Source organism: Chinchilla lanigera, unplaced genomic scaffold, assembly GCF_000276665.1.
Source record: "Chinchilla lanigera isolate Chin_1 unplaced genomic scaffold, ChiLan1.0 scaffold00012, whole genome shotgun sequence".
Lineage (NCBI taxonomy): Eukaryota > Metazoa > Chordata > Mammalia > Rodentia > Chinchillidae > Chinchilla > Chinchilla lanigera.
The window spans coordinates 14737869-14762791 of NW_004955413.1; the positions used below are offsets into that span (position 1 = coordinate 14737869).

At 36.5% G+C, this 24923-nt stretch overlaps 1 protein-coding gene across 3 annotated transcripts in view; it reads left to right on the top strand.

Annotated features, from left to right (window-relative positions):
• The window catches only part of Pik3c2g (phosphatidylinositol-4-phosphate 3-kinase, catalytic subunit type 2 gamma), a 309948-nt gene that overhangs the window by 283493 nt on the left and 1532 nt on the right, over positions 1–24923 (top strand). For 2 of the 3 annotated variants that reach the window (XM_005379037.2, XM_005379038.2), the window contains 2 exons: positions 1031–1125; positions 19289–19414. In XM_005379037.2, the coding sequence (XP_005379094.1) occupies positions 1031–1125; positions 19289–19414 (221 nt within the window). Of the gene's footprint in view, positions 1–1030; positions 1126–8681; positions 9486–19288; positions 19415–24923 lie in introns of those variants that run through there. The other variant, XM_005379039.2, reaches the window with a different exon arrangement.

Here is a 24923-nt window from a genome sequence, read left to right on the forward strand (position 1 = left end):
TTGTTTTGTTTTGTTTTTCTCCGGTACCGGGAACCGAACTCACGACCTTGCGCTTGCCAGGCAGGCGCTTTTGCCGCTGAGCTAAATCCCCAGCCCCTTTAATTAGGTCTTAAAACAAGGTAACAGTTCAATAGCCAAAAGTGGACAAGACTCCTTTAAATGAAGAGAATAATATGAAAAACAACTTAAGGGAAATGGGAGAGAAATTTGCAAAGCTAACATGTGGACTACAGGATAGAATAATAGTGGGGAATAAAACAGTAATAAGAAGCAACAAAATAAGGCTGAAACTTTTATAAGCAACGAAAAGCTATAAAAAGCACCATGATCGAGAGCAAATGTATAAAAAAGCTGCTGTAGGCAACTTACATTAGTAGCTGCGTGCAAACACATTTGGGTTCTAGGGGAATGTTCTGGTACTTCTGAGAAAAAGTTGAGTTTTAGGCTAAGACAAGAAATGAGATGAGTGCAACTATCTACAGAATATTAATAATGATAAACATAGGTGGGTGCTTATGAGGTGACAGCTTTTCAATTTTGTCAGTGAATCTCAGCTATTCAGAAGTAGCTACTATTTCCATTCTACAGAAGGATAACTAACTTAGCTGTAATGACATAGCAGAAACATAGCTGCTGGAACTTGAATCCAGATTCACTAACTGCTGAAGCCTACAACTTTAACCTACGTGATCTCTAATACTGTAAGCTTATACACTGAATGTTAAGGAAAAATTGAAGCCAAAAGGACACTGAGATTTAAAGTGTAAATAATTGCAAAAAAAAATTAGTGGTCATCCATCAAAACTAAACATAGAACAGTAGGAGAAAGAGAAAGCTCGGGAAGATTAGTCAAAAGCCCTACTTTTACCTAAGCAACAACCCTGACTCCTGAAGAGTATTACAATTTCAACATAAGATGCTTCTTTTACCTATTATTCATAGGTTCTATTTTAGTTTCTAAACGTGTAATGTATACTTTGAACTACTTGAACTACTTCAATGTTAATTCACTGAAATTCTAATTTAACAGGTGACAAGTCTCCAGACAAGAATCCTAAGGTACAGTTAGTGATATCATATGAGGATGCGAAGCTGACCATACTGGTGAAACACATGAAAAACATTGTAAGTTTATTATATATAATAAGAAACATCTAATCTTATTTTTAGAAATTACTTCACTCCTTACGGCAGTTAGTGTCAACTTTAGTAAGAAGAATGGCTCTAGCAACCACGCTTAAGTGAGGAACAATGAACTGATTACAATGTTTTTGTCTCGGTGAGCTGATGATCCTTAGGGTAAAGACTATGAAATATTTCACAGTGAAAGTCCTAGAGTGAAAATTGGACTTTATTCAGAGTGAACAGTCAAAAACAAACAGTGAAGGATCTCTGAGAAATCAGGAATAAGGGAAAAAAAATATGCCTGGATCCATCTTATTCTGTCGAGGTTGATGGAGGACAGACCCTCTGCTAGACAGTAGCTTCTCTGTAAAACCAACAGGTCTAACCATTTCCCCCAAAATTTATATTATACCTTGAGTTTATACTATCATCTTAGTTACCATATTTTGATGTAATTGCTTGTGTATTTCTTTCTCCCCAAAAAGTTTTACCTTTTTTGAGACTAGGAACCCCATCTTTGCATTCCTAAGACCTAGAATCAAATCTGTAGCTAGTCTGTAAGGGTGACTAAAAGCATTATGCAGTAATAAACCCCACTTGACCATGGTTCAAGTCACACCAAGGACAATAATTGAAAATTCTCACTAGGAAACAGAGGGAGCCTTCTGTGTCACAGGGTAAATGGCTGACAGTGTGAGTCTGGAGGCAGTGAAGGATAACTCTGAGATTTACCAGCTCTTCCAGTCTTCCTGGACTCCAACCAAAACTGGGTTTGCACCCTGCAGGAGGTTCCATCAGATGTGGAGAAAGAGAATCATAATCTTGGCTGTCTTGTTCATGCATACAAAATCTCTCAGGATGTGTTTGGAAGGAACCAAGGAACAAACTCATCTCCACATGACACGCATCTGGTACACAATGAAACTTAATACATATTTTCTCAATAAACAAATAATTGGCATAATTTTCAGGGCTACATCCATGATAAACTTAGAATTAGCCAGACATCCAAGGAGGATGTTTGTTGGTAAATCTGTGGTATTCACAGTCAACAACTTTTGTGATATCTGTACAAATATTTTTGAAGTGTTTATAAATATTTATTCGTTAAAGTAATCATTTTCCATGGTGTTTGATAAAACAATAATCTTAAATGCAAACAACAGTTGTTTAAGAAACTTTTAAATTGGGAAATGGAGATTCAATCAGATTCAATCAGTTATTAATAACTTAATAAATAAGTTATTATGTATGGCTACATGTGTGCTCATGGCAAGCAGCTACTCTGTCAGTGATGGCAAACATTTTGGAGCTTTCAATGATGCAAAGTGCCCACAGAACCATGAGTGCCATAGGTTCGCCACCACTGATCTATATAAAAACATGATTAAATAAAAGATTATGAAGTACTGTTAAATGATTTATATATGGTATATGATAGTTAATCTTGAAAATAGTTCCCTTAGAAATTACATATTTGTTTCAATAATGTCATTACCCAGAACATTTTAGAGGATAGCTATTAAAATCGCATACAAAAAAAACACTGCAAACCTGGTGATATTTGATAGCCATGTTGAATTCTTGATCAAAAGCAATGTTAACCAATTTGGTCACCCGTTTCATTCACCAAATAAATGCCCAAATGACTTTGGACAGTTTTCAAAAAAGCATTATAAACTCAGATAAAGTTGTTCTACCAACAGGTATATTCAAAGTAAATGTAATCCAGGCTTGCTGGGCAGGAATTGAGAAAGAGGAGAAGAGCTAGAATTGAATACTGATATAAAGTAGTTATAGGTAAATGGCAAATAGTCAGATGAATCCTAGAAAAAAGTTTTAAAAATCTAAAAAGCATGATCATTAGATTCCATGTATGGCCGGTGCCCCTTGAAAAATATCAATAATGTTCTAGTCCTTCTTGCTGTCTGAGTTTTCAGTCTACCTCTGCTTTCTCCCTTTCCCCCAGTTATTTGACGTTGAGAGATTGAGAAATTGAAATACCATTTTAGGTTTATCTCTTTAACTCTAGATTTCTGGCTTTAAATATCACTTATGTTTCACTTTATTCCCTATCTATAACTCCCGGTCAGAATTGTCCCTTAAAATCCAGAATTGTGTATACAACTGATTACAACTCCAGTAGGAATTTACTAAGTATCTCAAAGTTAATAATGCACCAAATCACACTTCTGATGCCTGTTCCCTTAAATTTGTGTCTTTTTCTGTCTTTCTCTTCTCAGTAAATAGCCCTTCCTGCCTTCTAATTACTTAGGCTAAAATCTTTAGAATCATTTTGACTCCACTCCTTCTACTGGAAACTACATCCACTGTAGCCACAAATCCCATCAGTCTGTGTTTATACTAAACCCGGGATCCTACCACTTTCCACCACCAGCGCAACCAGTGTTGGTTCAAGCCACCATCTTCCTTTGCCTGAATTGCTGTTGGTTCTGCCCTCATTTCTTTATACTGTCTTCCTAACCTAGCAGTCAGAATGTTCCTTTGAAAACAAAAGTCAGATTTGTCATTGCTTTCTCCACAGCCTTTGGGGGAAGAGTCTCATCTGGTTTACAGTGAAAGCCATACCGGTGACCTCCGAGACCCTAACAATCTGGTTCCCTTCACCTCTCCAACCTCATGTCCTACCTCAGACTCCCTCAGGTCACTCCACTCCAGGCTCACAGACTTCCTTGCTGCTCCTTGAATTTGGCAGGCATGCTACTCCCCCGGGATCCTTGTGTCTGCGAGGCCATCTGTCTTGAATATTTCCCCAGGCTCATGACTTAATATTTTCTGTGACTCAGTGTCACATGTCCTGAATGACTATATTTACTGCCATCTTTTCAGTGAATTGTTCCTAAAAAGTTAGTAAAACTGCAAGCAAACTCTCTTTGTTATCCTTTCAAATCTTTCTATTTTATTTTCTCCCTTTTCCTGCATCACTACTAAAACCCAAATGTCTAGAATAAGTCCAAGTGCATAGTAGGTACTCAATGAGTATTTGTTAAATATAAGAATGGTAGGTTACTTCTCATGCAGACAACTAAGGATTCGGATTTTTTCACCTTCTAAAAATCATCACAACAAAGTTTAGTTTTTTCACCTCTTCTTTTAAATAACTATTTTATTTCTTCTGCTTATCTGAAAATAGCAAGAGTATTTTAATAGAAATGGCATAAAATCCATCCACAAATTCTCAATATATTTCCTTTGCTCATTTCAAGTTTTTAGCTAATTGTTATTTATTTTTTGAGCCTTTAATAGGCTCATATACCAAAGTAATCAGACTAAAGAAGTTGTGCTTGATTTCATATTAATATTAAAATGAATTGCGCCTGAAGTTCTGTTATATTTAATATTAAGTCTGATGAAAAGAATTGTTTTCTTATATTAAATCTTTGAAGTTGTGCTCTAAGAATTGCTTCCCTCCCGTGAAATCAGTAGCTAAACCAAAATTGCTAAAAGTCTTTCTCTTTCAAAATAGCACAATACAATTTACTCTAGTGAACAGAGACTGGCAAAGTATTACAATTATTTAGAAAGCTGGCCAATATTTTAAAAATAATAGCTCAATTTGTTTCAAATATGAGATTTCAAATATTTTGTGAAAGCTTTCTAGCATTTTTCTCTCTACCCCACTTTCAGATGTTCTGTCCTGTGGACTTCTACAGTGTTTTTCCATGTATTTACTCCTGACTTGAGTGTCTGTTCCCTACTCTGTCATTTCTAAATGATTTCCTTCTCCCTGCCTCAGAATAGGAACATTCTAGAGATGCTAAAGGCAATAAATGGGGTGAACCTTTTTTCTCATGTCTGCTACTCACACTAGGGCAGTCACTTTTGCTGTAACAGAATGATTATTTAGAGTGAGGAGCAAGTAATGTCAATAAAAAGTAAAACACCTCCAATATAGTATTATTTATTTCATAAGAGACAAAGTAGAAGAAAACAGTTATGATATGAGAACATACAGGAGACAGAGAGAGTAAAGTACAGCAAGTACCCCAAGCTACACACACACAGTTTAGGACAGTTTATTTTTTTTGTTGTTGTAAGAATTTCTTAGGGGCAGGGTGTGCAGCTCAGTGATAGAGCACTTGCCTAGCAAGCATGAGGCCCAGAGTGCTGTCCCCAGTACTGAAGAAACCTTAAAATTTTAATGTGTGTTAGTAGAGACAGGGATATTCTTTTTATTTATTTATTTATTTATTTATTTCTGGTTTTTCTCCGGTACCGGGAACTGAACTCACGACCTTGCGCTTGCCAGGCAGGTGCTTTGCCGCTGAGCTAAATCCCCAGCCCAGGGATATTCTTTAATAACAGGTTCCTGGGGACAACTCACAGTAATTTTGATTCCATAATAGTAGGTAGGAATATCTGCATCTGTGTTGTACAGCCATTGCACTACTCTCTTCCATTTCTGGACTTGTTTTCCTTTCTTGCTATAAAATATAGGACTGAGGATATAGCTCAGTGGCATAAGCACCTGCCTAGCAAGCTCAAGGTCCTGAGTTCGATTCCCAGTACCAAAAAAAAAAAAAAAAAAAAGGCTTGCTATAAAATATAAACATTCACGGAGCCTGTGTGTTCCAAGACCACACCTTGGGACACATTTCTTGAGGTGTTTGTATGCCATCAATTGCACTGTACACACCATGTGAGTTCTAGACTTGGCACTAAGAGAATTGCAATGCTTGCTGAAGCAGAACAAGGACAACAGAAGTTAGTAAAATACAAGACAGCTAGTGGTGGTGTTTGCCATATATAAGTAACAGTGTTCTGGGCAAAGTCTTCTGATTACATGAACACTTTTCAATTTTTTTAATAGCTAGGCTCTTAAAGGAAACTTGTTACTGTTCCATCTTGGATGTGTTTCAATCTAAATGAAAACTAACTTCTTAATGAAGGGCAATGTCATTATAACAATCACCGCATCAATGACATTTGACGTGTATTCCATGGATTAAAAGATGGCTCTTCCAGAGCTGGCTCTTAATGGCATTGATCTCCAATTTCAAAAAATAAGACACAAAGCAAAGAACAGTAAAGGCCCAAATCCAGATATTCTATGATTTCATGGTGTCTTTAGCCAAGAACACAATTGATTACCAACTCTTTTATAATGAAATGAGCCCTAATTTTTTCCATAAGGCAGTTATCACTGTCTTTTTAAAAGCCAATATCTTTAATGTCTCCTTTCTTAAACTTTTCTGTTCCCAAGAAATTTCCCTGTCCATATGGTCATTCAATTTCATTTACAGCATTCTTTCTGAAGCTTCCTTGGCTCTTACAAATTTAAGATAGAAAATGTATGTAGTGACTTAATAAAGGATAGCTTCACCCTTACCCTATAACGTGAAGATTTTCCAATATTCAAGAATTCAGCTCTTGAAACTAATTTCCTAAAAGTTTTATCCAGTCTTGAGACTTCAAAGATAATATGAATTACTGCTAAATTTATAGCTCTATTTTTAATCTTTCTCTGAATCCCATTTACATATTTCCAACTGTCAGATGGGCATTTGCACTCTGGTATCTTGCCATCTCTTTAAACTCAAAATTTCCAAAATTCGATACTCTATTTTCCACTAAAATCAGCTCTTATTCTGAACAACTTATTTCTGCGAATTGCTGAACCATCCTCATGTAACCCCTGATCAAAACTTGTCTATAATTTAATTTATATATTATGACTCATTTTAACTCACATATATAATCAACAGCAAATCTGTTTAATTTCCCTTTTATTACTTTGAATATCCTATTCAGTAGTCTGTATTAATTCATTTATGAGTTACTTTGATGGATTGCTGTCATATTCTTTTCTTTATTATTTTTCTAAGCTCTCTTGCACAGAGCTCTAGTTGTATGATATCAGTAAAAAATTTTGTATTTTCTCTGTCAATTTCAAATTCTTTGGCCTAATACACAAGTGCTACAAAATCTAGATAGCTACTTTTGATATTGCCCCCCAACACTGAACTTGAATTCCATATGAATTATTGTTGAGGACTATTTTTCAAAATGTTCCAAAACTCTGGACACTCTCCTTCTTTAAAGATGATGTAACCATCAGTGTCTATGTCTCCATATGGCTGTAGTTTTATCTACTCACTCTGGGTTTTCTTTTCTGATCACCTTCTGCCCTAACCTCTGTCTCCTCTCTATACATCCCTAAATTCTACATTTTCACCTAAAAAAGAAGCTTCTAGAGAAGAAACAATAGAAAAATGTCAAAAGTTTCATTTACACAGAACAGCAAGAAGCTTAAAGTTTAAATTCCTCAAATTACTTTAAATGATGTATTTGATTCAGGACTGTATTTTGAATACACAACGAAATTGCAAAAAGGTGAGTTAAGCAATTAAGTTCTGGTAATTTCAGAAATTTCCCTTTTTGTGCAATATGCCAGAGTACTCTTCCTTACCAGAGATATTAAAATATAGTGCTGAAAGTCCTTAAAATGCTGAAAGTCCTTGAGTTTCTGAATTAAAACTCCAAAATAACACCAGATAGGTCTTCATTTTATAAAATTTCAGGTCCTTTCATCCCATCTCTTTAGCCTCCTGAGAGCTGGAATATTCTTTTTTCTTCTACTTTTAGCTCTCTGTTTTCCTCTGAGAAACTTAGCTACCTGAAGTGGTTGACATGTGGCTCTCAGCTGTCCCTGTAAAATTCTCTTAAGTAAGCATACAAAGACACTAACTATCTAGAAATAAATATCACTTACCATTCAACCCTACAAATAAGCAAGTAGTAGATCCATGAATGGCTTATGCACTGACTTTTCTGGGTTTTTCTTTTTTTTTCTCCTTAAGTTTACTTGCTTTCTACAAATATCATGGAACGCTGTTCTGCCCATAGTGTGTGCCAAGATCTCTCAGGAACTTTTGGATACATTTCCCAAAGAAAAGTTAGAAACTTTTGCACTCATTCACAAAATAGTAAGCTGAAATTTGGCAAGTATGAGTCTTTCTCTAAGATTCTACAATGTAAGACTGAGATCAGAAGCCTTCAAAATTATGAGCTTTTAATTCTCAATCTAAATTTTATTATTGAAATCCTATTATTGTACTAACACATTGTTAGCTATACATGTTCCTGACAGACACGGCGCATAAAGATTTTATATATATATAATCATAATAAGTGACAAAGTCACTTATCATGACAGGTCTTAGGAAATATCTGAAGATATAGGTAAGCAATTCACTGTTATTATTAGATTCTGCTCTTCCTAATCTAATCTTGTTTCTACACTAGCAAATATAAGAGCATTATAAATCTAATCTCCCAATATCTGTTCTGAATAATTCTTCAACAATCACTAACAAAACATAGTCTGCCTCTCATATTTGCACCATTTTTGTTACCACCTGAGAATAGAGGCTGAGGGTTAGGAGATTTTGAATCATTTAGAGTATTCAGCAAATTTTTTTTTTAAAAAAAGTTTAATTACCAGTTGACTGATAAGCAGCCCACTAGAATTTGCTATCAAGTAGAGTCCAGAAAATAGACAAGTTCTAACGCCTTTCTTCTCTCATGTCATGAAGAGTGAGAAGTAACCAGCCTAGACAAGCCTCATGCGATGTTTCAGTCTGGAGTTCCAACTAGAATTCTGGATTTCTGGAAACAATTCAGTCTGAAGGCATTAAGTCAGAAAATGAATTCTATCTACTACCCTGTGACTTCTGTGGATTGTTAACTATACTGAATCAAAAGCTAAGTATCTTAAAATGCTATTCAGTCCATAGGAAACTGGTCCCAGGATCCTTCTGCAGATGTTCAAGTCCCTCATATAAATGGTATTGCATTTGCATATAATCTTCATGCACCTTCTTGTATAGTTTAAATCATCTCTAGATTAATTATAGTATATACTTCAATGTAAACTCTATGCAAGTAGTGTTATGCTATTTTGTTTAGGTACTAATTACAGGTAAAACAGCATGTTCACTACAGACACAATTTTTACAAACATGTTTTTGATCTGTAGTTAATTGAATCCACACCAGCAGATGTGGGAGACAGATGTAAAGGGCCCATTCTATATCTGTCTGTCTATCTGTTTGCCTGCCTGTCTATCAAGATGATTTCTACCAGTGAGTTTTTTTCTTTAAAGACAGAAACTATTTTGATCTCCTTTCTCTGTCATCTCTCAGATCACAAAAGCGCTAGACACAGAGTATTCAGATTTCTAAGTTGGTTTTTCCAAACAGGTATTGGAAATCACCTACTGATGAACACGCTCTCTTTAAAGGCAATAAATTGGTGTGAAGTAAAGCGGGGAACCATGCTAATTTAATGCCTGAAAAGCTGAAATCATCCCACTTAACATTAACCAACATACACAAGTTGGAAAGGTAATTTTGGCATTTAAGTGAAGCAAAAAAAAAAAAAAAAGCATTTTAATGGTACATTTGTACTTGTATTGTGCACTATCATTTTATAAAAAGACCCTTTTATAATGGCTAGCTTGAGTTTTAAAATTGCAAGCTGGAAGGCACATAGATGAGAAAATGCTTTTTATTATGATGTTTGGTTTCTGGCATAGGCCTCAGGTTTTGATAGTCCTCTCATATTTTAATCATTGTCAGTTGATTTCTACTAAAGCTTATTTTATCCTATGATTGGAAACGTTTAGGTTAAAAAAATGATCCAAAACTCTCATAAATTATTCATTAAAAGATAATAACCCATTAAATACAATTACATTTTGGATTAATCTACAGAAGTTTCCAAAGTGTCTGATACTTTTAAACTATCAGTATCTTAAATATTTCTTATAAAACTTGATTTGAAGTGCTATGTATTCTTTGCTTTCCTTTGTAGAGAGTCAAGACAGGGTAATAGTTAAACACATAGGTTCCATAGAATAAAAAATGACACTGGTTTGAAGCCTTTTTTAAGAGAAGGCCTCAAATATAGTAAATCCTTGCTTGTGGCAGCTATTATTATTGTTGTTATTATTCTTATTGATGTTGTATGAAAAATAGATGTTTTCGATATTCATATGAAAATACTGAAGGGTTGCTGACATACCTTATAATGTTAGGTTATTTTATTTACTTCATACGCAATTTAGATTGTGCTTTTTTTGTACCAACATGCTGTTGCTTTTTTCCTCTCAGTTTTGGTACTGTAACTAAGTTTCCAAGATGCAATTTATTTCTTGCCCAAAAGAACAATAGTAGCATTGAAAGCTGTTTGATATGCTATATACAATCTGGGGCAATAAGTGAACTCAGAAAATTGGCATGTTAAATTATTCATCCAACTAAAACAATAGCATTTAGAGGTCAGCACTGTGGAAAAAGAATTAATAATTTGCAAGCATGCATTTTAAGTTTTGCAACTTAAAATGAAAACCAAGCTAAGAATCCACTATATTTCACTCTCAAGTTGAGAGTGAAGAAATCTTTCCACATGTAAGTCCTATGAAGATCCTAAATCCTTCATTTCTAATATCTCATTAGTGGGATTCTTTCTAAACTTATTTTTAAATGATTCTTCAAATGTCACTAAAATCCTTTCAAAGTCTGGTAAATTTAAAAAATAGGAAATCATTTTATGAGCCATTCATAATACAGTAGTGCTTTCAAAATACCTGACAAAGTAGTGTCATGTTCAAGGTATATGAATCCTTCTTTAAGGAATTTTTTGGATCAATGTAGATCCATCCAGCCTCCAACCTCCCGACAGAGGTCCCTGTGAGACATCTCTCTGTTCAATATGAATGCCTTAGTCAATGTAAGCAGGATAAAGAAAAGTGTCTATTTATTCTTGTTTCTTCTTTGTATTTTATAAAAGAGGCAAGATAAGAAGAATTTACATAGTTGAGAGAAAGCGCAGGAATATAGCATAAAAATATATATTCAGCTCATACTTTACCATCTCTACAACCTCCAGGAAATGGATAAGACATCATCGTCTTCTAGGAGATTTAAGTAGCCTATTGTGCTCATTGGCTAATAAATTTTCTAGGAGTTAAGGAATAGAAATCCAAAGAAGAGATAAAGACTATCACAGGAAGGTACACACGACAAATTAGAGAACAAGTCTCCTGATAAATGTGAGGAGGAGGATGTCTGTAGATTCATTTGGGGACTGAGAGCAAATAATGATGTATCAGTACAATCCAGCTCCAGTAGAAATGGTAGGGATGGGTAATGTAAGATAGTAAGCATATATTGTCTAACGTCATTTCAGAGATAAAATATAGTCAAAGCTTTAGAAGTGGAGCGCTGATATATTGGTCGTTACAAGCAGACCTTGACATGATTACTCCTGATCAGACATAAAACCCAATTAATTTGCAAGATAAAAATCTATCAGAGGTATGTATTTTAATGACTAGTTATTCAGGGTAAGCAGCTAGGACAGACTTCTCAAACAGAACTCAAGATACATCCACTTCATTCTGCATGGATCTTTTATGGTCTATTATTACACTAAGAAATGTTGCCATAGATAAGATGAACTACTTCATTGAAATCTTAATTATTAACTCTTAATTTTTATATTGCATTATAAATAATGATTCAGTAAGAAATTGAATAATTTCAAAGAGGTAGACATTATTAACACACATTTAACTTAGTCATTTGATAGTTATTTATAATTGTGTTATATAGCACCTTCTCAATTAATGATGGATCACATATATAATTGTTGTCCCATAAAATTATAATGGAGCTGAAAATTTCCTGTAGCGTAGCAAATGCAGAGGTGTAGAAAAGGCAAAGGAAAAAAACTGCAAGGAAAACAAGAGTTCCTACCCAAAATTTCCTTATAAAGGAGTTTGGCAGAAGTTTCTGCAGACATCAACAAGTTCCTTTAATAGAAAAGAATGTTCATTCATAGAAAAGAATGTTCATAGTGCATTACCTGCAAGCAAAATACCATGAGCATATTTCTGAATAAAGTGAGACTTCAAGAGTCTTGGGCAGGCCCTTAGGAGAGATTACAGAAGAAAGTGTTGTTATCCCAGAATGACGGCTCTGTGCATGTTATTGTCCCTTAAAACCTCCCTGGTGGAAGGCAGTAATACTGTTGCTCCAGAACCTAAGTCAATGTGTGTGTTTGGTGACTTTGCTTTTCACAACAACAACAAAAATAGTCTGATATGGATTAGCTAGAGCTACAGAGAGAGAGACAGACAGTGAAAGAGAGATGACATGTAGCTCTCAAAGAAAAATCTAGGATGCAGCTACATTAGTAGATGCTCAGTATAGCAAAGCTACAAAGAATCAGGAGGATCTTTTGTTAAAAAATTTCCAATCTCATAAGGAAGATGTTGTACATATAAAATTGTTTTTTAGAACATAGGAAATGATAAATATTTTCATAGCAATTCTAAATAGAGTTCAGAGTCTGTAGGAGAAGCAAACAACAACAAAGTTTGGATGATTTCACATCACCTTGTGAGCGCAGTAGAAACACTAGCCAGAATTCTAGAAGAAAGTAGTGATGCTACTTTACATCAATCCACCATGAAAGAAGAATCCTCCAGATGACATGAAGAAATCTGTTCAGATGGTGTGGTGGGGGGAGGGGAACTGAGAACACTGTATCCCCAAGCTTTTTGATTCTTCAGGTTAGAGCTAAGTTTTTATAAAGGTCTAAATTAAAACCAAAGGTTAAAAAAAAAATCCCAGGGTAAAGCACTTAAACAAGTAAGGGTTATTTTAAAGTAAAATTAAATTTGCATAAATATAAGGGCAAAGAGTAGAGTAAGAAATATTTAGTGAAGGGACAGCTAGTCATTTCTTTAAAAAGTCATTTGAGATCTTTAAGAAACAGGATAGGATGCTGGGAAGAAGGGAAAAGACAGCTACACGGAGAGAAAAAACAAGTTTCTCTTAAAGACTTGAGAAATCAATGTCTTCATTTAAAGCTGTTAAACGACAAATGAAACCTGCTGCTCACATCTAATGCAACCCTGGCTTCAATTGAAACCTCTGCTCTTCTATCATTCTAAAAACTCCAGGACACCCAAGGACCTTGTCAAGGACACTAACTTGAAAACAGAAGCCCAGAGCTTGAGTGTGACTAAATGCATGGTGAAAACTGATGCACCCTTTATGTAACTTGGAGTTTATTCTTCAAGCAAGAGAAAACCCTTGAATGTTTTGAGAAGAGAAGTAAAATGATCAAAGCAGCTTCATGGGAAAGTTAAATATACCAGTGATATACAGAAGGAAGGAAAGAAAGAATTGCAGGAAGACTTAAAGGATTAAAATCCAGTTGCAATAATTCAGGAATCGCAATCTGTACAGGCAGACGACTGGAGCAAGCAGGAGGGAGACTGACCTTGGTGTAAAGTTGGATCTGAGCATCAAGAACAAGGGAGGCACCAAGGAAAAGAATATTATTTCAGGGGCTGGGGATTTAGCTCAGCGGCACAGTGCCTGCCTGGCAAGCGCAAGGTCGTGAGTTCAATTCCCAGTACTGGAGAAAAACCAAAAAAAAAAAAAAAAAAGAATATTATTTCACAGAATTTTAGTGAATTGCAAAAATCTGTTTTGGAGTAGTGAGGAAGGATAGAAGATAGATTTGATTAAAGTTTATCAAGTGTAAGAATGCCGAGAAGAAATTCAGGTGGAAATAGCCACAGATCACTAAGCCAGTGTTCAACTAGAGATTCATATTTGGGAGTCATTCTAAATCAGTGGTTCTCAATTGGGGTCAGGCTTTCCTCCAAGGTGACATTTAGCAACGTCTGGAGACATTATTGGTTGACAAGCAGGAGGATGGTGTTTCTGGCATCTAATTGGCTCAGGCAGGAATGTTGGAAAAATATCCCACAATCCACTGAACAGCCCTCTGCAGCAAAGAAGTAAATGAGTTAATCTGGCTCCAAATGTCAACAGTGCCAAGGTTGAGAAACTGCTCTACATAAATGTCCTAATGTATTAAGGATAACTTGTCAATCAGTGCATATAGTATGTTCATGTATAATTTATAGGAAATAAAAATAGTACTAACATTTACCGAGCCTTGCTCTGTCTCAAGCACTGTCCTCACACTGTATGCTTATTTTATTTAATCTGTAAAATCCTCTGAGATGAGCATCATTTTTAACTGCTTTTAGCAGATAAGGGAATTTGTCCATTAAAACGTTCTGCTTCTTATGTATTAATGTTCACCAGAGAAACAAAATCAAGGAGATACAGACAGGTACAGAAAATGATCCAGTTAAAGATATAGATATAAGCAGATTTATTATGAGGAATTGGTTTATGATATTAAAAGAGACCGAAAAGTCCCACGGTCTACAAGCCAGAAATTCAAGGAAGCTGGTGGTTTAGTTTCAGCCTAAGTCCAAAAATTTAAGAGCCAGAAAAGCAGATGGTGTGAGTCCCAGTCCATGGACAAGAAATGACCTGTCCCACTCAGGCAGCAAGCAAATTCTCCCACCTTTTCTTTCTGTGGGATTCAAACCCTTGAGGTATTGGATAATGCCCACCCACACTGAGAAAGATGATATACTCTACAAATTCACCTTCCAGATGCATCCAGAATGTTTAACCCAGTATCTGAGTATCCTAGTCAAGTTGACACATAAAATTAATCATCTTACATTCACCACTCATCAGCTTGGCACCTGTATGTATCTCTTTAACTGTAGCATTTAATCTCCAAATAAAAACAACAACAAAGTCATAATTCTACATGATATGATACAACTATGTTGTGTACAACCAAAAACGTACTAACACCTTCCTCAGAGAAGGAGGAAAAGTCCTGAAGAGATGTCTGCTTTCCTCCTTGCTATCCTGAGCTTAAATTCTATGATGTAAATTTGACTTAAATACTATGACATAAACTCAACACCTTTTAGGTTACACAAGGAAATAAGAGAAGAAAGAAAAAGAATATAGTTATTATACACACATATAAATCCAGGACAAATGAGGGAATACTCAATGAATTTAGTCTTCATTTCTGTACCTGTTGTGTGGTTGTAGTAGGTATTCTTAACCACCTTCATTTATTCAGCATACTCTTTGCCTATGTAACCCTAACGGTTGCAGTTTTTACTGGGTGTGGTAACATTCATTCCTGCACAGTCTGGACCATTGGTAATTCTGCCTGGTTGTGTTGTAGGCTACCGTTGCCTTTATCATAGGGCATATAATATTTAGAGACACCCTAAAGGGTCTCCTGTGCTTTAAATATATTTAAATATAGTCTTTCTTATCTCCCCTGGGGAGATAGTAGTCCTGCTTCCCCTCAGTAATAAGGATCAGTCACCACAGCCGGCACTGCAACTCTTTTGCTTTTGGATTTATTACTATGTCCAGGTGGCAGTCGTACCTTACAGTTCCATTGAATCATTGTTGTATCTCCTAGCAGAAGCATTTCTCCCTCTGGAAATAAGATCTCTAGGCCAACAGAGCAATAAATTCGTGCATAATAGGAAATATAGATGTTGCTCACAGGTCACTGGTCATAGTAGTAAATGGTTCCAGTTCCTTTTCCACTTGTGGATCCTGAGACCCAAGAATCCTGGCCATAAGAGGAGTAGCACTTCCCATGCAATGCTATTCAGAGCTTATGCAAGCCTCCTGGAGAAGCTTTTTCCAGCTTTACAAGGTATTGCTGTCTTTCTGGCACTGTAACTAGATCCGTGAAAGGCATCTTCTGGCTCTCTCACTGAGTCCACCATTTGAGAAGAGCCAGGTGTTTCAAGATGGTGGGGAACAAGTGACACCAGTAAATGTCACGAAACCAGGCTCCCTACAATGGTTCTTTTGCTGCAAAGTGAGTTCCTGGATCAGAAGCAATGCTCCGAGGGGTACCATTACAGTAGATAAGGCATTCTGTAAGCCCAGGGATGGTAGTTCTAACACAAGCATGGCATGCAGGGAAGACAAATCTGTATTCAGAATCTCTACTCTAGGAAGAACAAAATTTCCCTTTCATGGTGGAAGTAGACCAGTGTAATCAACCTGCTACCATATAACTCTCTGGCTCAAAAATGGTGCCACCTCTGAGACTTGAAGTCAGCCTCTGTCTTTAGTGGATGCAACGCTCAGCAGTGGCCATAACCAGGTGAGTTTGGTAAGCTGAAGTCAGGTTTCCAACCCCCATGCAAAGTTTTCGTCCCTACCATCATGACCATTTCATTCATGGTTGCACTGAGCAATGACAGGGGTGGCTGGAAAAAGGGGCTGAGTGGTATCCACAGGTTGGGTCATTTTATCCACCTGATAATTAAAATCATTCTCTGCTGAGCTCACCGTTTGATAAGCATTCACATGGGACACCAGTATCTTTACATTGTTACTCCAAGTCAGAGACATGTAGCCACATATCTCTTCTGCAGACTTCTATATCAACAATTTTTCAACCATCGTCTTTCCAAGTCCCTGACCATACAGCCAAACCATTGACCATAGCCTATCAATCTGGTTGTAAACACATCTGGTCATTTCCCTTTCCAAGAAAAGTAGGCTCACAGGTGCACTGCTTGAAGTTCTGCCCACTGGGAGAATTTCCCAAATCACTGTTCTTCAGGAATATCCCAGAAGGGGCATGTAGGGCTGCAGCTGTCCACTTTCCGGTGATCCTTATGTATGGTACAGAACCATCTGTGATGAGGCCTGGATCATCTCTTCCTCTGTCACCAGTCAAAGGGAATTGTTCAGGAAGTCAGCGCTAGTGTGCACAATGCCTTGGGTTCAGTCTCCGACTTAAGAAAGAAACCATGGGGAACTGTCTGGGAAGCCATAGGTGCAGGCAGCCAGAAAGAAAAAAGAGTAGCAGAAATGGGAATTGTGGCTATTTGGAGAGCTTCATGTAAATTTTTTGTGATCAAAACCTTCTTAAGCCTGGTCATGTATATGCCACTTCCATTTGATGAGAGAGTGCACACCCAACTTTAAGGCTGGGGCATCAGATAACACCCAGTTCATAATGGAGAAATCAGAGCATATGGTACTTTGGTGGCCCATGGTTAAGTTTTCAGCCTCTACTAAGACCTAGTAATAGGTCAAGTGCTGTTTCCAAAGGAAGAGTTTTTATCTGAGTATGATGGCAAGGGTTTACTCTAAAATCCTAGGGGACCTATGCTGCAGGAGCGTGACAAAAAATTCAACTTGATAAAATTTTTAAGTTTTTATGCCATTATGTCACACTCTTAATATCTATTGCCACATTTCTGACTGTAAAAGTAAGAAAATTCAAGTAATTCTTTTGGGATATAGCACACATCCATGGATCACAATTTGAATCATACCTTTAAGAGTCTGCTGGAGCTTGACATGTTATAGATCTAGAAGCAAAGAGAGATGGGTAGAGTGTGAAGGAAATTTAGTTATGTCCTGCATGGCACCTGCCTCAGGTGAGGTCCTTATCATTTCCACAGACAGCGTAGGATTAATACTTTTAAACAGGGATAGAAAGCCAACAGGGAGGTCACTTCCACTGACAAAGGAGAATCATCAGAATTTAGGAATTTTAAGTCCCTACATTCACCAGGGTCACCTGTAAGTCCTCATCCCAACTTTTGAGATCCCAGTCTTTCCATGGATACCCTCACTGTAACAGCAGGCACCTGGTGAGGTTGGTGTAAATGTAATTGGACCAGTGACAGGATGAGATGGTGCATTTCCTTGTAAGCATTCTCAGCTCTGCAGGGCACTCACAAAAATATTTAGTTGTATATCTGGTGCTTGTGCCACACGGCATTCTCACAGACATACCTGGAGATAATATTTAATGAAATGTGGGGGCATCCCCTGACTCAGTCATGCTGACACACAAAATTAACCTTTACTCCTGCCTAAGGCCATGTACCTGGCAAATTTAAGAGCCCAGATTCGCAATCAGAAAGCCCATTTGCAGACTTGAGCACTAGATTGGAACATACAGGGATTATAGGTACAATACCCAAAAGTTCCACAGCAGACAAACACAAAACAAAGACACATTTACCTCTTTGTTGAAAAAAAATCCACCCTTTTGAATATTCATTTTTATGTCACTGAAAATTATGCTATTGATGGATTTCAATGGAATAAGAGTCATATATGTATAATTTGCTTCCCAATATCCTTTCTTGAGTCCCAAAAAGAGATATAAAATTCAAGCTAATGAGGATGGAGATGATGTGTTTTAGAACATAAGATATATTTGTTGAAAATTACAGATTTAACAAAATTTAGAAAACAAAATAAGCTATGAAACCCCCAATTATGGCCTCAAATCAATCTGTATAAATGTAAAGTCTATGAATATTCTCATTTTGTCAAACTAGATATTCAGAGATTTAGGGTCATTTACTCTCCACTGGGTGGAGATTCTTACAAAGGTAGGATCTACTTCCTTCAAGTATGATGATTTCCAATTTTTTGAGAAAGTGGACTCATTCTTCAAGCGATAAACTGAGAAATAGAAATAACCATAATAGAGTTGAAGGAAAGTTGGAAAAGAAATCTGGGGAAACATGAAAAATGGAAGGAGGTCCAGAAAGCCATTCACCTGGCTTCCTACCCACACAGCAACTTGGGCCAGTTAGTAACTTCATAAAATACAATTTGAAGGTGATCGTCCAATATATTTTAAGGGTGAGAAAGTTATTGTAGCTATTTAAAAATATTATGTATATGAAAGTGGTAGGTAAGAAAATTACTCTAGATATTTTCAAATACTATATTAAAGTTGCAGATCTAAAAGCTATTTTAATAAAATTGCTTTAAACTATGATAGTATATGATGTCAATACACATATCACTGAATGCTACATCTCATGTTTGTGTTAAACTTGAATATTTTTCTGGTTTTCAAGTGGTGTATTGTAGTTTGAAGTACTTAATTCCTATCTCTGCTTGAAGCTAATATTCACCTCTTGACCAAATAAGTCAAACATGCAAATTTAGATTTTACTGTAAAAAAATTAAAGCAAATTATATTTAATGGACTTTTAAACATACTTCTCTGGCATGACAATTTAAAATGAACAGTTTTTCCCTCTTGAAGTGCAGTTGAGATTATTTTGGAGCAATGATGTATTTCTTTTGATTTTTCTCTTATTTTCTGATAAAGTGACTATAATAAATCCTCATCCTGCCTTTGGTCTGGATATTTAGTAGCTATGTATTTGTTTTCTTTGATAGCAACACACATTAATATTTATAACCATTTTCCTTTGTAGCATCTCCCAGATGGCTCTGCGCCCAGTGCACATGTTGAATTTTATCTTTTACCATATCCCAGTGAAGTTCGTAGGAGGAAAACAAAATCTGTTCCAAAATGTACCGACCCCACTTACAATGAAATTGTAAGTATGATTCATCTCCTGTCCGGTTGTTCTGTATTTTTCTTACCATTTTTTAGCTTAACAACAGAATATGGGAAATGTGCAGTAATTGACAGCATTATTATACAAAGGAAATATATTTCCCATAATAGTCACAATATGCTGGTCACTGTTCTAGATGGTAAGGAACTGGAAACTATAGATACTGCTTGCAAAGCTCTTATGGAACAATTTTCAAATTGTGGCAAACCTCCAGCAAAAGCCAGAGACTTGTTCTGCATGGGAACACTGTCTGACTTCAACTCGCTTCCTCTAACCTTCCTCTCCTTTACTTGAGTTTCCTTATCTAAAAATTTTATCCTAAACTACCTGATGTATAACAGTAAATCCCACAAAATCACAGATAGTATGCCAATGCTCAAGTACTCCTTATTTTAATTAATAATGCTCCCAAGCAAAAATGCAATGATATTGGCCATTTGGATATGCCAAGAGACGCTGTAAAGTATTTCTGTTAAGTATTCTGTATCATCACAAGAAGAGTGAGTTCAATACATTAGGATATTGAAAGAGAGGCTGGGGATTTAGCTCAGCAGCATAGCATCTGCCTAGCAAGCTAGGTTGTGAGTGCAATTCCTGGTAATATAAAAAAAAAAGATATTGGAAGAGACAGAGGGAATTCACCTTCACATGAGTTTTGTATAGTGTGTTATTATAATTGTTCTATTTTATAAGTGTTAACTACTGGTAATCTATTACCGGGCCTCATTTATAAATTAAACTAGCATAAGCATGTGTGATTAGGGGGAAACTTAGGATTGAGTACAATCTGTGGTTCCAGGCATCCAGTGAGAGTCACCCAGGTGGTCCTCCACAAGGTTTTCTCTTAGTTCTTCTGATAGATACAGTATGATACCTTCTTGTAGTTTTAATTAAAATGTACCTAATGACTAATGCTGTAGAGTTTCTATTCATTAACTTCTATTTTTTCTGGAATATATTTCCTTTCTTTTTTGTACATTTCCTTTGAGAAAATATGTTACCATGTCTATAACCACTTTGTAACTGAAATATTTACATTTTTACTCCTGACTTTGGAGAGCTCATATATTCTGAATATTAGTTCTTTGTAAGATAGATGGTCTACTAATATTTTCTCGCAGTCTATAGCTTGTCCTTTCATACTCTTCATAGACTTTCTCATGCAGTGGAAGTTTTTAATTGTCATGGAGTCTGACCTACCAATTTTTTGTTTTATGGATTGTGCACTTGGCATCAAATCTAAGAATTCTGCTTTATGCCAAGACCCAAGGACTTTTGGTTATAATTTTTTACTAGAAGTTTTATAGCTTTACATTTTCTATTTAAGCACATTACCTATTTGGAGTTAATTTTTTTAATAAAGTATGAAGTTTAAGTCAAGGTTCGTGCCATTCCCCTCCACCCCCATATGAATGCAATTACTTTCTCACCGTTTATTAGAAACACCCTTTTTCTTCCATCAGATTTCTTTGGCTCCTTTGCCAAAAACCACCCAGGAACATTTGCGTGTTCACACCCTTTTATTGCCGTGTACTTGCCCAGTTTTTGGGATCACGTTGGATAGCTTGTCATTCCCTGTGTGCTGGCTGTGGCTTCCCTGCTGGGCTCTGAGGCTGCTCCTCCCACACCTCCTTTCTCTGCAGTCCTACCTTACACGGGACTCTGTGAATAGCTCGCTGCCTGGACCCTTACCTCACACTTACAGTCTTTTATTTGGTTGTAAACAATTTTTTCTCCTACTGTAGTATAAACGTCTTGAGGAAGGGGAAAATGTCTTTCTTTTTCCTGGTGTCTTTAACACTTAGTTACTTCTCAAAGGGTGTGAATAAATATTTTCGGTAGTTTTGAAAGTGACACTGTGTGTATAAGATGTAAATGTATATAAAATGTAAATATATTTATAGATACAGACACATGGACTAAACTAATGGGAATGATATTTTGACATTTTATTATATTTCATAACATCAGTAGCTAGAGATATACACTTTACAACCATATATTTCTTGTTTCTCTCTGTGCTGTTTGAATGTGAGACTCCATACCCTCTTGTCAAGAAACTTCTCTTATCCATGTTATACATCAGCATTTGAAATCTAAGAAAACAAGGGGCTGGGGATTTAGCTCAGCGGCAAAGCCCCTGCCTGGCAAGTGCAAGGTCGTGAGTTCGGTTCCCGGTACCGGAGAAAAAAAAAAAAAAAAAAAAAAAGAAATCTAAGAAAACATATAATAATAAAAAAGCCACTAGACATTCAGCATAATCTAACCAAACTGACATTTAATTCATTATAGGCTTTGTGTATTATTTATAATGCTAGATGTGTAAATAATTTCTCAATGCCTTGAAATAGTTCTAGGTCTTCATACACCCATGGTTCACAAATTACAAATCACTACAATACCTTCAGAATTTAACTCTACTTGTGGTACAAACACACATTGTTTATACTTTGGCCACGTTTAAAATTACTACCAAAAAAAAACCAGCCAGAGTCCATGCACAGCCAATTCCAATTTGTGCATAATCCAGTCCAACAAAAATTTGAAGCAATGTGTACAGAAGGGACTATTTTAATGATAGTCATCAAGACAGCAAGAGATCATCACATAAATGAGCTTGGCAAGGGAGCTGGCTGAATTTGGACAGCCATGAGAGATAAAGAGGCCACGGTATTCACATTTTTCTCCCATTGTACTGTGTCTGTACCATGCAGCAAGAATATAAGAAATGCAAAAAAAAAAAAAAGCACTACTTCCATATCTGATTTTACTCCCTTTCCCTCGTTTGTGACATAGGGCCCCTCATTCTGTCAAACCCCCAGTTTATTTCTGCACATCTTTCAGGACACCTCCTTAGACGTCCTTACTAGTAAGTCCTGTGCTCCTTAGAGGGCCCAGAGAGTCACCACACAACCCCACCCTCTTTTAAGCATCTGCCCTGCTTCCCCCTCTGCACAGAGCACCAGCCCTCACCACAGCTGGGATCCCTCCACCTGCCCAAACCAGGCAATATGCTGTGAAGTCAGAGAGGACGACCTCGCTCCCTTTTAATATATAAATCTCTTAGCTGAATACAAAAGGGATATCACATTGCATACCAATATATTACAAAGTTTTTCATGAAGATAGTTCTTTCCATTTTTATCCATAGGCCCATCATACTCAGAAATGAGAGAGGCAAGGGCAAGGACAGTGTCAAATGGCAGAGGCTCCAACCTCCAAAGTTTAAAGCTTTGGTACAGGGCCCAGCTCCTTTATTTGACACTTTCCAGAATGCATCGCAACAGGTTTTGCCAGTCTCCCTGAAAAGCTCTGTAACCTGCAAATCCCAGTGGAGGCAGGACCGGGCTCAAAGTGTATCTGGGGGGTGGGTTGGGGGCAGAGGCTTAGGTTGCTGCCACAACAGCCTTAAGAAGCAGAGCAAGGAGCTGAGGATATAGCTCGGTGGCAAAAGCACCTCCCTGACAAGCACAAGGTCATGAGTTCAATTCCCAGTACAAAAAAAAACAAAAAAACAAACAAAAAAAAGACCCCAAGAAGCAGAGTGAGAACTTTGGCTCCAAGCCTGTTGCTCTTTCTACCCTAGTACCTCTAACACCTTATCACAAACCATCATTTTCAAATGATTCACTACAAGAACAGCATTTCTATCCGCTATCAGAATTACATTGCTACAGTCAATGTATTTGGTAAGTTGCATAGGTGTCTTAAGTGCTTCACCTGTCTTAAAGTCTCTTGCAGAATATTGTATGCAGAGGCAGTGGCACAACGCTGGGCGCACAGTACTCTCAATATGGAAGAGCTCTTACTTGTTCATCTTTTCATTTGATTTTCACAATATAATGAGAACTGTACAGTCATGCACCACGTAATAATGCTTCAGTCAAGGATGGGCCACATATAAGACAGTGATCCCATAAAATGACATCCCTGCCTGCATTATAGCAAGTTTAGTTTGCATCAGCACAGCCTGATGATCACAAAACAAATCACCTAATGGCATATTTTTCAGAACATATACCATCCTTACGCAATGCATGCCTACATTTGCAAATGAAAATACTGAGGCCAGAGGTCCCATAACTTGCTTTCAAGTTTAAAATTGCCTGACCCCAAAACCTGTGTAGACACCCACCACACTATACTCTCTACACCCATGGCCTCCCCCTGACTTCCCCCACTGGTTCTGAACTCTCTTTGATCATCCTGCCTCCTCAAAATTCTTTCCAGCCAGCACAAGACACACCAGTGTCTGTCTTATTGTTCCCCCACTGCAATCACGAAAACGCACTTCAGAATTATTTACTAGCCCCTCATGTCAAACAATGTACAGTGAATGCTTATTTACAAGTTAATGGATACCAATTACATTATAGGCTTTCTATGGGATATAATAATTCTGTACCCACAAATTCAGTATTTGTCAGAAGGTAGTAAAACTTGGCTCATGCTTGTAGATAAAAAATTAGTATAAAAAGAAATTAAAAGAACAATTCATTTATGGTCTGTTTATATGAAGGGAGAATGCATATTAAATCATTTTGTGAAAACATTTCAAAGAATATATTTATCTATATGCTTCTCTAACATTACCCACTAATTATTCATTGCACAGGTTTTTAAAGAGTGTCTTTTTAAACAGAAATGCTATGGATGCAGTAAAGCAATTAACAGAGATGTATATCACACATGATGTGCAATAATTACATATTTATAAAACTGTCACTTTTAAGAAAATAACTTCTGTGTAATGAAGCACAGGTTTAAAAATCCATTAAGTAATATAAACTTTGCAAGTTCAAATGTTAGCGTCTTAACCAAGAGGATAATTATTCCTAAAGTCATTTCTTCAACTTTCAACTTGCTAGATAGCCAAGAAAACCAATTTTTTTCTGGAAAAGCTGATGCAAAATACCAAGAAATACTTCCCCTTTTCACGTAGTTGATGAATATGTTTTAGTTGTAATTTATCAGAGTTGCATAAAGTCCAGGCTTTGTAATAAATCTTATATTATTCTCATTTCTTTTTCCTCACAATATTAAAGGTAAGTATAATCACCACTATGCAATTTAAAAATGTGTAACAATAGATTTATGTAGCTGTAAGCCACTGGTATATTTTTTTAAAACCTTACATTTTCAGAATCATAGAATTCACAGAATCTTTGAGCCAGGATTTCCAGAAACCTAGTGCTTGGAGTCATTCCATTTTTGTGTTTCATACACTACAACACTTTGAGAGCCCCTTCATCTGTTTTCTCTGTAAAACCAGAGAGGAATTCATCTGCTGAAAATGTGATAAGAAGGGAAATGGAGAACAATTCTGAAAGTTCAGAGATTACTGTAGATGAGGCAGTTCTTCAGAAGACCTAGAAAGATTTCCAGGCAGCATCAGGCAACCCGCCACTGTTAAAGAACATAAATTAGAGGGCTAGGATTTTGTTTGAGATAGTCCTTTAAATCTTTTATTATCATAGGCGAACTCAAT